At 25.9% G+C, this 14,468-nt stretch overlaps 1 protein-coding gene across 3 annotated transcripts; it reads right to left on the reverse strand.

The window, feature by feature from the left end:
* Positions 1–10,293: 10,293 nt before the first annotated feature.
* Positions 10,294–13,734, reverse strand: LOC112796877 (aspartyl protease family protein 1). 3 transcript variants are annotated; one of them, XM_025839538.3, is made up of 10 exons: positions 13,238–13,734; positions 12,720–12,867; positions 12,325–12,560; positions 11,971–12,195; positions 11,729–11,864; positions 11,565–11,638; positions 11,373–11,472; positions 11,214–11,271; positions 10,861–10,932; positions 10,294–10,764 (listed from the first exon to the last, which is right to left on the reverse strand). In XM_025839538.3, the coding sequence occupies exons 1-10, from the start codon at positions 13,537–13,539 to the stop codon at positions 10,505–10,507; spliced, it is 1,611 nt and encodes a 536-aa protein (XP_025695323.1). In that variant the 5' UTR covers positions 13,540–13,734; the 3' UTR covers positions 10,294–10,504. The 3 variants fall into 3 exon arrangements, with proteins under 3 accessions (XP_025695323.1, XP_072093687.1, XP_072093686.1); XM_072237586.1 differs by having other exon boundaries at positions 12,720–12,850; positions 13,238–13,732; XM_072237585.1 differs by having other exon boundaries at positions 12,720–12,877; positions 13,238–13,732.
* Between the last annotated feature and the right edge of the window lie 734 nt (positions 13,735–14,468).

Raw genomic sequence — 14,468 nt, forward strand, 5'->3', positions numbered from 1 at the left:
AAAAAATTAATCACTAATTATGATATATAGATATCAGATATCACACCATATAAGATATAGAATTATTTTTTACCTACAAATTTTTTTTTTATATAAGTCATATAAGTCATTTATATTTATGCACTTTTATCTTTTTTCTGTATTTTCTTTTATAATTTTTTTCACTCGTTATCGTCATCATCAACATTATCTCTTTCTCCTCCCCATTTTTTTTATTAGAATTTTTTCTCCTCTTTTTTTTTCTCTTTTTCCTCTCCTCTATCATCAATTATTTCATTGTTAAAGATAATAAATAATTCAGATTCGGATGATCAATTAAATCAGAATAAAATTGATTATTGTTTTGAATATAATTAAGTGGCTAAGGTGTGATTTAATTCACAAGAAAAAATATAGCATTAGAGAAGATATTTTTTGTATTTACAGCAAATTTGATTGTAATACGAAGATATTTGGGTGTAACACGAAGATATTTGGGTGTATTTTTATTTTAAAAAGTTCTGTATAATTCAAAATTCTTCCTCTTCCTCCTCCTCATATTCTACTGCTTCTTCTTTTTTCTTGTCATCATCATCACTATCTTCTTTTATTCATCTTTTCCTTTTTGTTTTACCTTCTTAAGTTTCTTCTTGTTTTACTCTCTTAACAAGAATAAAAATAAAAAAACCAAACAAAAAAAAGAAACATATAATGCTGCAAAATTACTTGGAAAGGATAAACTTACATTCATTTAAGTAAAAGAAAGAAAGAAATAAGAAAAAAATGCAGTATTAGAGAAATATTTTTCTATATTTGCAGCAAATTTGGGTGTAATATGAATATATTTGGGTGTATTTTAAGAATTTTTTGGTGTATTTTTATTCTGATAAGTTCTGCATAATTCAAAATTCTTCATCTTTCTCCTCTTCATCTTCTACTACTTCTTTTTTTTATTATTATTATCACCATCTTCTTCTTTTTTTTTCTTATTCATCTTTTTCTTTTTATTTTATTTTCTCAATTTTCTTTTTGCTTTACTCTCTTAACAAGAATAAAAACAAAAAATCAAACAAAGAAAAAGAAGAAACACATAATGCTACAAAATTACTTGAAAGAGTATGAACTTATATTCGCATTTAAGTAAAAGAAAGAAAGAAATAAGGAAAAAAAGAACAAGAAAAAAATGCAGCATTAGAAAAAATATTTTTTTGTATTTGCAGCAAATTTAGATGTAATACGAAGTTATTTTGGTGTATTTTAATAATTTTTTGGTGTATTTTTATTCTAATAAATTCTGCATAATTCAAAACTCTTCATTTTCCTCCTCCTCATCTTCTACTGTTTCTTCTTCCTCATCTTCTTATTTCGTTTTCTTATAATTCTTCTTGGGAGAAAAAATTATACAAAGAAGAAAAAATACATAATGTTGCAAAATCAATAGAAAGAGGAGAAGGAAAAAAATGCAGCAACAACAACAGTAATAAAAAAACAACGATGAAGATGAAATGCACGAAGAAAAAGGAGGAGAAACGCAAAGAAAAATGAGAAGGAGATGGAAGAGGAGGAGGAGAAGCGAAGAAGAAGAAGCGTCTTCCATAATGGTGAATGAGAGCGCGCTCTGAAAATGGTTGAGTGACGCACATGTTATTACGCTTTAGTAGTCAAATATAATTTTTGTTAAATTTGGTCCAATTTATAAAATTTGTAAGCCAAAAAAATTTGTATGCATAGCATAACTCTAAAATATATAAACATATTAATTTTAAATTTTTATTAGATATCAGAATTCAAAATGTTTTTTTCCATAAGATGAGTTTAATTTTAATATATATTTTTTAGCGACTATTTTAATATATTGATATAATATAATTATTTAATTAGGTCTATTTATTTTTTAAATCATTCACACATTGATTGTTAAAATTAATTATTCTATGTAAAACTCTTTTTAAATTGTTGATGAAACAAAATTAAATTATTTTATAATTATATTAGGTGTACATTTAAAACAATCAATAATATAAAATATAAATTAAAATAAAAAATATAAATTTAAAATAAGTTAAATAATATATATTTTTATATATATAGATACAAATAGTATGTTAGATTATTTTTTAATCATATAAAGTATTTTATATAATTTCTTATTAATAATTAATAATACTTATTATTCGTAAACTCATTTTAAGTATGTTTGATATTTTGCTAAAAATAATATTAAATAGGTTAATAGTCAAATTAGTCCCTAAAAAATAAGATATTTTTTAAATTTATCTCTAAAAGATTTTTTTAATCAAATTGATCCTTCAAAGATTGCGAATTAATTATATTTGTCCTCAGGTCACTTTATTAACAATTTTCTCAAAAGATTGATGTTATAAAATGTTAATTGATAATATATATAATACTTTATATGTCTAATTGGATATTGACCAAATATGCTTATGAAAATTTATTAAGTTAGTCATTTTCTCCAATTACAAAAATCATATTCCTAATATGACCTAGTGACTAAATTGATAGATTTTTGTAAATATATTTAGTCAACTTATAATTGAATATGTTATGTGTCATATATGCTATCAGTTAATATTTTACATCATCAATTATTGACGAAAATTATGAGTGGAGTAATTGAAGGACAGATCAGATATGATTAATTCGTAATTTTTGAAGGATCAATTTAATTAAAAAAATTTTTTAGAAATGAATTTAAAAATACTTTACCTTTTAAGGACTAATTTAACTTTTAATCTAATATTAAATATAAAACACAATCAAAACACTTGTATCCAACAAGTATCACAACATCTAAAATATATTCGACAAAAAAGATATGATCATTTAAAATTATATTTCTGTATTTTATAAGTCAGTAATTAATTATATATATATATATATATATAAAGATATAAAAATATAAAATGATCTATTATATATTCATGATTATGCGTAAAGACTTACTTAGTTGAACTATATTTTAAGTGAAGTGAACGTATCTAGCTAAGAAACCAAACTGAAACTACTAAATATTTTTAATTTTTGCTATGCAATTTATAAATTTAGATGATGCAACAATAAATAAATTATCTGGTAGTTAGAATGTTTTTTTGTTTTTTTTTTGTTTTAATTAAATGAGAATATAAAAGTTTGTTTAGAATGGAAGCCAATAATGCATATTTGACTCTTTTATCTGGAAGATTTTTTTCTTAGCCTTACAAATGAACTAACCCAGTTGGATCCTTTCCCAGCTGATTCCTTTGAATATTTTATTCTGTCATAACTATTTCACTATATTATATATATTGTTGCATGAAAATAAATGGGATGTTATTAGTTTGTAATAATATTGTAACAACTCCCACATTTTCCCATCTGATCTTTTCTTTTCTTTCCTTCATGTTTTCTCGTTTAATTCCCTAATGTTATTAATCATGGAAATCTTAATCTTGTACTTAAAAGGGTTATTATCATCCTTTATTTGTGTCTCTACCAACAGTCTTACAGTCCAACACCATCCTTTAATATTTAATTAATATTAATTTTACCATAGATGAGATATATATTTAAGATTAATTTGAAAAATTAGGATTAAATATAGAAAAAGATACTAAATTGAGTTTAAATTGAAATCTTGTTAATTAAATTAATTATTATACAAGATAAAGTGATGTCACGTCAATACTGTAGCAACTAAATCATTATTAAAAAGATATTCAAGAACTACTATAATATTCGAAACTGTATTTAAAAGATTATAATAATAAAATTAAAATTTCAAAAATTAAATTAAATAATTGCATAAATTTTAGAGGCTATTGTAAAAATTTAACCCTTAATTTGAAATGACATTTATATCTTATTGTGTTTACTAGCAAATAAGATTGATAGTTGTATAATTTACCATATATGTTGGGAATTTGGATTGCTTTGATAGGTGTATGTACCATAAAAGGGCACCCCATGTTGTGATTAGTACTTTACATGTGAAGTAATAATGTACCAATTTGTATAACTCATCAAGTCAACCATCTTAATAATATAACTTATCTCTTTCTTATTAAATTTATTTAAAATATTTAAAATATTTCCCAAAATCAGATAAAGAATATAATGACGGAATATATAATAAGTTATAAAGAAGAAATACAAAATTCAGAAACAAGATATATTTAATACGGGGAATTGCAGGATTACTATGCATGTATACATTTAATGAATGGTGAACTGATGGAGAAATGGAGATGATAAAATTAGAATGTTGCTATAGAGAATATAATCCAATTAAGAGAAGCTTATTTATTTAATCCTATAGCATAATGTTTGGTGGAATTATTCTTTTCAAACTCCAAGTCTCCAACTCTACTTGATTAAGATTCATTTAATAATTATGTTTTACTAAGTCAAACTTAATATGTTTGTTAAACATAGCTATAAATTATAAAAAGACGTATTCTATGGTGACTAACTGACTATAATTATAACATGATGAATATAGTAATTATAATTTTTTTATAATATTTAAAAAGTATAGTTTACATTATTAATGTTATGTTTTTTATTATTTTATAATATTTTTTAAGGTGAAAAAATATTTAAAAAAAGCATGATCAAATTAAAAAATATTATCGAACTTTTATAATCACCCTAGCTATATCATAACAATAATTATTATATAGAGTTTATCTTATGAATATTGATATTAGTATGTATATACCTTCAATTCGAGTCATAAATTTTAAAAATCTATATTAATAAGGTATTGGTCTATATATATTATAGAGGAGATTATAGATTAAAATACACTAATGTAAGAAAATAAAAAATGGAAAAATTGTGGAATATATATATATATATATATATATATATATATATATATGTTTTTTACAGTAATTTTTAATTCAATAAATTAAAAATTATTTTATTATGGATTAAAACTTCATTTAAAAATTTATTGCTGACAATTATATTGTTGTATGCACATGTCAGGATATATATATATATATAAAATAGGGTTTGAGCAATCCAAAATATATACACGCCAAACCTATATTTAATATACCGAATAAATTAATTCATCCAATTAATATTAGACAAGAGTTTGAAGTGTTAGAGTTAGTTGGGTAAAGAATTGACATTGAAGTTCCTTCCACAACCCGTAAGGTTTTGCCTCCATGGAAACAGTGACATGCATGGTTGCCATCTCCTCTCTCCCAAAGCCACTTGTCCTTCACTATTAAATATTAATAAAGCACCTTAATCAATTAATTAACTATGTATTCATCATAGACCATCCATAAAGTTATAATGGAAAAATACGAAGAGCTAATGAAATATTTGTACGATGTGTATAATGGAATATTAGAAATATAAGTATTAATGTTATATTTTTTATCAGTTGAAGTTTTTGGAATGAGTAGTATCATTATATAGTATTAAAACGCTAGATCCAAAAGGTCAAGAGTTTAAAAAATATATTTATTATCTTTAATACTCGAATGATTATTCTAAATAATATAAGAGATGTTCATTTTATAACTCAATAAACTATTGTACATATTGTACAAATAGTCCATTATCTCCATAACGAAATCCATATAAATAAGTTGTGAGAGGTTTGGAAAAAATATTTTATTTTATGTATAATCCTTTATCTTATACATATATCAAGATGACTTATTTGTTAGTTATTTTTTTATTGAATAATTTGACTCGTTATTGACTGTAAAATCAAAGTAAAAATAAAAATAAAATTTATTTTAAATATTAAAAGATAAAATTGAATCAAATTAATATTAGAAATATTTTGAATATTAGATTTTAAAAATTATTTTTAATAAATAATTTTTTTAGCTACCAGGTTAATAAATTATTTTATCTTTTTTAATATTCAAAAATCATATGTAGCCAAATAATAAATAGATTTAATTTTAATAACAATATCTATGTGAATGTATTATATATTATCATCTATGTAATCACATGATTCCAACAATTTTGCCCTCTAAACTTTTCACAACAAGTAATTCGGATCATATACATCAAAATGATTCTCAAATAATTAAAACATCTAAAAGAAGTAAATTATTTGACCTATCATATAGTTGGAAGAGAAGGAAAACAACCAATTCACTTGTCTTGCGGAGTTATGCGAAAGGCATCAATTTATTTAAAATATATACATACAAAATTAATTATTAAATTAGTTATTATATATTTATATATAAAAACATATTATTTGTATATTAAAATTAGTCATTATATATTTATATATATACAAAATATATATTAAAATTAGTCATTATTTAAAATATATGTACAAACAAATTAATTATTAAATTAGTTATTATATATATATATATTAATATATATATATTATTTGTATATTAAAATTAGTCATTATATATTTATATATAAATATATGTATAATTTAATTTATTTTTAATGTATATTTTATATTTTAATATATATTTTATTTTAATAATTAATTTTTATAATTAATTTTAATATATATTCTATATAAATAACTAATTTAATGAATGATCTATTTTTAGCGTATACTTGATAGATTTGTTTAACTTATCTCAGCCATTTGGCAATAAGAGTTAGGGTGTATGATTATGGATCTTGTCTTTTTCCCCAAACTCTTTCTGCTTGTGGATGCATGAATATTAATTCACTTGTAATAATAATAATAATAATAATAATAATAATAATAATAATAATAATAATAATAATAATAATAATAATAATAAAATGAAGGCATGATGAAAAATGAAAAGGACGGTGTGGTTGCCAAGTTGAGCCACCCCATTCTCTAACAAAGACATTCCAACTAAAGTTTTCAGCCTCAAATTACTTATTAGGGGATTGAAATTTGAAAGGGAAACAACCAACCACGCGTCTTATATTATTTCTTTATTAATAATATTCATGGTTTCATATATGAATATAAATAAATAAATATAGAATGAAGCTTTCAAATTTCAAGAATATATATATATATATATATATATATATATATATATATATATATATATATATATATATATATATATATATATATATATATATATATATATATATATATATATATAATTCATCATTTGCTTCAAGCGAAGGGTGTACGTATAGCTCTCAAAGTAAGAAGTGAGCATGAAAAAATTATTACTATATGTTAAAACAATCATATTTCTTATGAAAAAAAATCTTGAAAAAGAATTCTAAATTAAGAAAAAAGAGTTCCTCGTTTGTTGAATGAGGCGGATATTTTGAGAAGAAATATAAATGACAAAAGCTTTGAATAGTTTTTAACTAGTAATATCAAAATTTTTCTTGCATATTATTTTAAAAAATAATGGACTGAAAAGGCCAAAAGATAATAAATAGGATGAGAGAAAAAAGAGTTCTATAATTCTACTAGCCAATAAGATTAATAATGAAAATAAACACACTTATAATTAGAAAAAAAAAAAAGAAAATTCCACTTCTCTCTCATGAGAGATGTTAAAATGACACTCTTTTCCCCTCTATTTTATAAATATGCATTCTTCTCTCTTCTAACTTTTAAAAAATCCCTCTTTAATCTATTTTAATTTTTTTTGTGTTAATTAATGTTAACTTTATTCATTTTTTAAGAAAAAATAAATTATTTTTTGAAAAAATACCCATTTACAATAATTTTATTTTTTATCATTAAATTTTGCTTACCAAAATACTTTTTAATAAATTATTCTTTTATTGATTAAATTATATGTTTATTAAAATATTTTCAAAGAAATTAATAATTAATTTTTTTTTCTTTCAATAATTTTTTAATTATTAAATTGTGATTTTACTAAAACTTTTGTTAATAATTATTTTTATATTTACTATTAATTTTTATATCAATATATATTATTTTAATATTAAATAAAAAAATCTTACCACTATTAATATGTATAACAATTAATATATATTGATATTGAAAAATATCTTACTAAAATTTTTATATAATATTAAAATAATATATATAGATATCAAAAAATTAATAGTAAAATATAAAAAAATTGTTAATAAAAATTTTAGTAAAATTATAATTTAATAATTAAAAAATTATTGAAGGGTGTTTTAGAAAAAAAATATAATTATTAAATTTTTTTAAAAATACAATTTAATCAATAAAAGAATAATTTATTAAAGGATAATTTATTAAAAGATATTTTGGTAAGCAAAATTTAATGATAAAAAATAAAATTTTTGTTAATGGGTATTTTTTTTAAAAATATTTTTTTCTTAAAAAATGAATAAAGTTAACATTAGTTAACACAAAAAATTTAAAATGGATTAAAGAAGAGGTTTTTTAAAAGTTAGAAAGGAGGGGAATGTACATTTATAACATAGAGGAAAAAGGAGTGTCATTTTAGGAGAGGGGAGTAGAATTTTCTCAAAAAAAAGACAATGATTATCATCATTCATCATTTAGTTAATAAATTAAACTCACTTAAATAAAATTAATATTTTCACAACAAAATCATAATAAATTAATATCAACAATCCTTTTTATAAACGGTCAATAGACTCAATTAACAATAGAGTGATAGACTCAAATAATTAGGTTTTTATTTGAATATTGTTAGCAACTTTCTTTTCAAAGTAGATAGATATAGATATTGGCATAATTAATTGGCTACCACTATAAGTCAACTTTGACCATTTTAATAATTACTTTCAATCTTACGTGTTATATATTGTCCTTTCTCTTTTGTAATTTGTTCACTACACAATAATAATCCACGTTCTTTTCTCTCATACATACGTGTGGAACTTGAACTTTCCAAGCACCTATATATTCATGTAATAAATAACCTAATTCCAACTAATAATAAATAAAGTGAACATAAAATTCGTTTGGCCAATTTCATGGAAGAAGTGGACATATAACTAACATTGAGTTCATATTGGAAGTTTATAACCAATCTACAAGGCTATGTTCATGCAAATACCACAAGAAAGATCAACATTGTTTTCTATTTGATTATGTAAATAGTTATTTATATCGTTATCAAGAGTGAATAAGCGCTAACTTCATATAATTCTTAGAGTTAAGTACAATTTTGGTCCTTGTATTAAGATATGAATTGAAAATTTTGTTTGTTTTTAATATTTTTTTTGTATACAAAATCGTTCATAAAATTTAGAACCAAGTTTTACAATCGTTTTTTATTTAAATATTAAAATTTTGGACCAAATTACCTATAACAAAAAAATTATAAAATAAAAAAAATAAGAGAAAGAGAATGTTTCTGCTCTTGTGAAGGGGAAAAGGAAGAAAAAGAAGAGAGAAGGGAAGAAGAAGAAGTTGTCCATGATCCACTCTGCTTCTGCTTCCGCCGCCACCTCCGTACGATTTTGGTTCATAAGGTAAAGGCGATTTTAAAACCAAGTTAAACCTTAGGAACGATTTTGTATACAAAAAAAGGTTGAAGATGAAATTTTTTTTTGACATATACCTTAAGACCAAAATCGTACTTAACTCTAATTCTTACTATTTTTTAACAAGAAATATATGTTGTTTCGTTCATAATTAACGAATAATTAATTGCGAAATTTTGATTTTTTCATTTTGTTTAGACATTTTTTAAAATTTTAGTAAAGGTCAATAAAAATTGACCGTAAATATTTTTTATTATAAAAATTCTAATATTATACCATAATTTATGATATTATTTATTTTAAAAAAATTAAATTGATAGAGAAATACATAAAAACTAAAAATTAATTAGTATTAATGTAAATAAAAAATATAGTAAAATATTAATCACTTTACATTAAAAAAAAATACCATGGTAACTATATTTAAATAAAAGTATTCGTCAAATAAAGACTTGATGATGGTGTTGCATATTTGTAAGGTGGACTTGATTATGGTACGGAATCACTTGTCCAAATCAACGTGGGAAGTGTATAGCTTAATCCTTCATTTTCTTAGCATTGAATCTAATGTCAGATATTTCAAAGAAGGATGGCGTACGAAGCATAGGTGTAGCATATGGTTTGGCCCACGAATATGATGGAACCAAGTTATGGAGATTAAGCTTTCCACATTGTCTCTGGGTCCGAATTATTTGCATCATGTTTTTTTATCACACATCATAAACGATGTTGACTGTTCTTATAACGTCCTTTCTTACTAGTTCTTGCATATACATTGGCATTATTTGAATTCTCTAACATAATTCATTGGCATATCCATTTTGGTGAATTACACCAAATTCAATCCCATTGTTGTGCCAAAAAATTAGCTTCCTCAGAACATGTAACATGGAAAGATAGAGAACCCTGTCCTTGAAGGCTTGAATAGATAGATAACAAGATGCATGGGAAGTGAAACATAAAATAGCATTTACACGGTGGAAGATCATGAGTGGGAAAAAATTGGTACATATTCTACAACACTATACTATAGAGCAGCAAATGGAGATGGTGCTTTCTAATATATCAACATGTACTCATGTAGTGCAATAATGTGAGCAAAAAAGGTTCACCGTGAACTACCACTCCCCCATAGAAACGAGTGATCCCTGAATATGTAAGCAAAACAACACAAGAGAAAACAGAAAAAAGCCAGAAGTGAACTATGACTATGATGGGATGGTGGTGATACAGTGGTGGAACTGCTTTCTGTCCTTTTGGCAGCAGAGTCTGGAGCGGGGTAATGACCGAAACCGGCAGCCACTGCAGGAGGCACAGTATCTGAGTGTGGTCTTGTTGGAATTTCGTCATGATCGTCAGTGTCATAACCTGTTTAAGGAATCAACTTATGAATTTGATCCTCAGTGAAGCATATATACAATCAAATTGAGGAACAGTAACTATGAGAAGAAAGCAAACACTTACAATCAAATTTCTTCCATCCTAGGATGAGCTTTTCCCGATCAAATACAACATGGTAGCCGGTCATGAAGTTTTCTGCAATCAGCAACAATAGCATAGGCATAAACAATCATCAAAATGATTTGGTAGAACAGAACATTAGAATAAGCATATAAGAAGCATCAATCATGATTTGGGGGAAAAAAGGGGCAATGCAGCATTGATATCAAGAAACCCGGAAACAAAATACCCTATTGTATCTTATCAAATTAATATGAAGTAAAACTTCATTCTTTTAATGTGTTTCCCCTTAATTCACTTAAGGTTCATATCACATGAAATCATGAGTACTCACTTTAAGAAATTAAAAGACTTACGTCCAATTATGTTCAATTCGGCACTCTTGACAACTGCTAGACAGTATACAAGTTCGTTCTGCAACACAATAAGGGAAGGAACACATTTAGCAATATGTAGATCCAAAAATAACAAACAAGCATACAGGGATTGAAGAAGTAAATAATTTCTTTACTCACCTGAGTAGTGATAATAATTATTGGATCATAAACAGGAAAATGGCCTCCACCTCCCATAGTTAAACTCACACTAGGTATCAAGCTCCTATTTGCATCAGGACTGTCCAACATAAGAAAAAATATTTAGCTTTGAATTTGAAAGAAAAAGAAAAAAAAAATTATATGAACCATGAAAAATAGCAGCTCTATGACCTCATATCATAACAATATTCAAAAGGGATTCTTGAATCAGGTGGACGCCGCCTTTCTTTTACTTGGGAATGAAACTACAATATAGATACCGTGGTAAGTTTGTCTTCAAAGAATATCTAGCTAACTTCAGGCAGAATTGCTTCCCTTTCTGGTTAAGTACTTACATTATCAGAAAGCTTTGTATAGGTTGGATCAACCAAGTATGTGAAAGATGTCCCAGAATCAAAAAGAGCAGTGAATTCCACGTCAATTAGAGTTGTGCCTACATGGACTTGAGTGACTGTGATGTTATAGGTAGGGCTGTGTGATGTGCCCAACCATAAGAAGTTATATTCTTTTCAAGCATTAATAATAATACTTTAAATTCAGATAATCAGAGGGGAAGCAACAGGGAATTACCACTTACTGTGATGGATTAAAATTAAATGGAGTCTCTTCTTGATCAAGACTTCCCTTGTCCCCAAAACTTATCCTTCCAACGCCATCACGTCCAAAACACATGGAGAATGAATCTGCTATAAAGCCTTCCCTTGACAATATGCTAGGAACCGATATTTTCTCCATACCCAGCCCAAACAAACCATTGGGAGCAGCAACATCTAAGAATGATCCACTCTGTACTTGTCCACAGCTGCAACACGCACGTTTATTGGTAACTTTTAGATGAATTGTTGAGGAAAAAGTGAAGGAAGGAAAAAAATAAAACATGAGACACTAAGTGAGAATCATATTGTCAAGATAATTTAACAAAGTAACTGACCCAAATATAATATTTGCCTCAACAAGGTCATCATTATTATCTTCTTTTGTTAAATGCAGAACATCCTCTACTAGTATTCCCGATGTAGAAGTTTCAGCAGAGACATAAGAGACCATGTAGGGGCAGTTACTGAATGTTCCAGGGCATTGGTTGCGATGCGTGCACAGACTATTGTTACAAGTCACCATTTTGCTCGTTGTTGATCCATTAGGACTATACACACTAAGGTCAAAATCCTGCGAAAACAATGATCGTCATTCAAAATCATAAACAGGCAATAGCAATAACCAATACAGAAGCACTTTATAATTATAAAGTTATAACTAATAACTAATTGTAGAGATTCTTTTTCACTTCAGCCACAGATAATGAGAAAGAGAGCAAAGTGAACATACTGGCGCCAAGGAAGAAGCAAAGACCGAGCCGTCGGTAGCTGCACATCTGGTGCAATCACAGGGTACCCAGAATAAGTCACTTCCAGTGTCAAGGGCCACCATGAACTTCACTCCTGGAGTCCCCAGCTGAACTGTCGTGTAATGCAAACTGAGTAAATCTCCAGAAAAAGGAAAAAGAAAGAGTTAAAGAACACCCAAAAGAGAAAAACAAATAACAAAAAGTTTCATCTAATCCAATCCAATTCACAAGCACTTATCTACTAAAGTTTGTTCGTTGGTTTCCTCAAACATAATAAAGCAAGAAAGCTTAAATGTAATGTTCACATTGCAAAATCACTAATTAAGTGCATTCAAGTTTCTCTCTTTATATTTTCCCCCCAAAATAATTATGAACAAAAGGTTTTCTTTCTCAAATTTCTCTCTTTAATAATCTTGATAACAATCTCCAAAACATTTCTTTGTAAAAAAAAATCCAAAACAAAAATGAAGAGCGAAGATTGAGAAATGAAGGTAAGTACAATCCGAGGGAGCTGATACGGAAGGTGGAGTTGCCGTCGGAGAAAGCAAGTCCGGCGTCGAGATCGGATCCAAGGTTGCGGCCGCGGAGGAAGCGGTCGTGGTCAGCAAGCTCAGCATAGTACTCGAAAGTTCCCTTCTCCGGCGGTGGCGGGATGCCGGCGGCGGCGGACGACCACTTGCGAACAGGGCCAGAGAAACGGTGGTGCATCGGAAACGTGAAGACGGCGGCGCCATGTCCATGGAAGCAGCGGCATAGAAAGAGAAGGATGAAGAATGCGAATCTGCAGAAGAAAGTGAGCATTTTCTTTTCTTTTCTTTTCTTTTCTGTGTATGTGAATTGAAGAAGAGAAGAGAAGCAAAACGAAACCCTATCTTGGAAGATCCATTATTATTATTTGAATCTGAAATTTGAGTTCTTGTGTTGGAATCTTAGTGAGAGTGATGGGTTGAAAATGAGAACACTAAACACTCAAGTGTCACACTCTCACCTCAACTCAGCTCAACAGTGACACTCTTAAATTGTTATTAACTTAATAATAATAATAATAATAATAATAATAGTAATAATAATAATAATAATAATAAATTGACAATGAACGACAGAGTGTAAGAGAGGCCATGTGAGTGGGGCCCCACTTTTCTTTTTGACAGTTGATGACGGTTGCTGCTAAGGCGGGCTTCTCTTATTTAGTTATTTATTTATTTTAGTTTTTGGTTTTTTACTAAAATTTACATGTTATTTATTTGAGTAAAATATTATTTTAATTTTTTGAGTTAATTTTTAATTTGATTCCTACTATTTTAAACATCTTATTCTTATTTGAAAAAGTTTTAAACGAATTTAATATTACTCTAGTATTAAATTTAATATAATTAATAGAATAAGTGATGTAAAAATTAGTAAATTACTGTTAAGTTATATTATCTTTTTTGTATTAGAAGATCAAAATTTTATTATAACACTTTTTTTTCTTGTAAAAAAAATTTTAAAATTCTATCAATCAAGCATCATTGATCCAGAATTAAAGAAAAAAATTTTAAATTGATAATAGTTGGTAGATTGATTTTATTTACCTTTTAAAACTAAATATTATTGACTTTTCAATATGCTAATTGTTAGTATTAAATTTAATAGTAGGACAATATTAAATCTATTTGAGGAACTTTTTTTAAACTGAAATACAATGTTTAAAATTTTTTAAGACTAAAATAAGATGTTTAAAGTATTAT

Source organism: Arachis hypogaea, chromosome 1 (assembly GCF_003086295.3).
Source record: "Arachis hypogaea cultivar Tifrunner chromosome 1, arahy.Tifrunner.gnm2.J5K5, whole genome shotgun sequence".
Classification (NCBI taxonomy): Eukaryota; Viridiplantae; Streptophyta; class Magnoliopsida; order Fabales; family Fabaceae; genus Arachis; species Arachis hypogaea.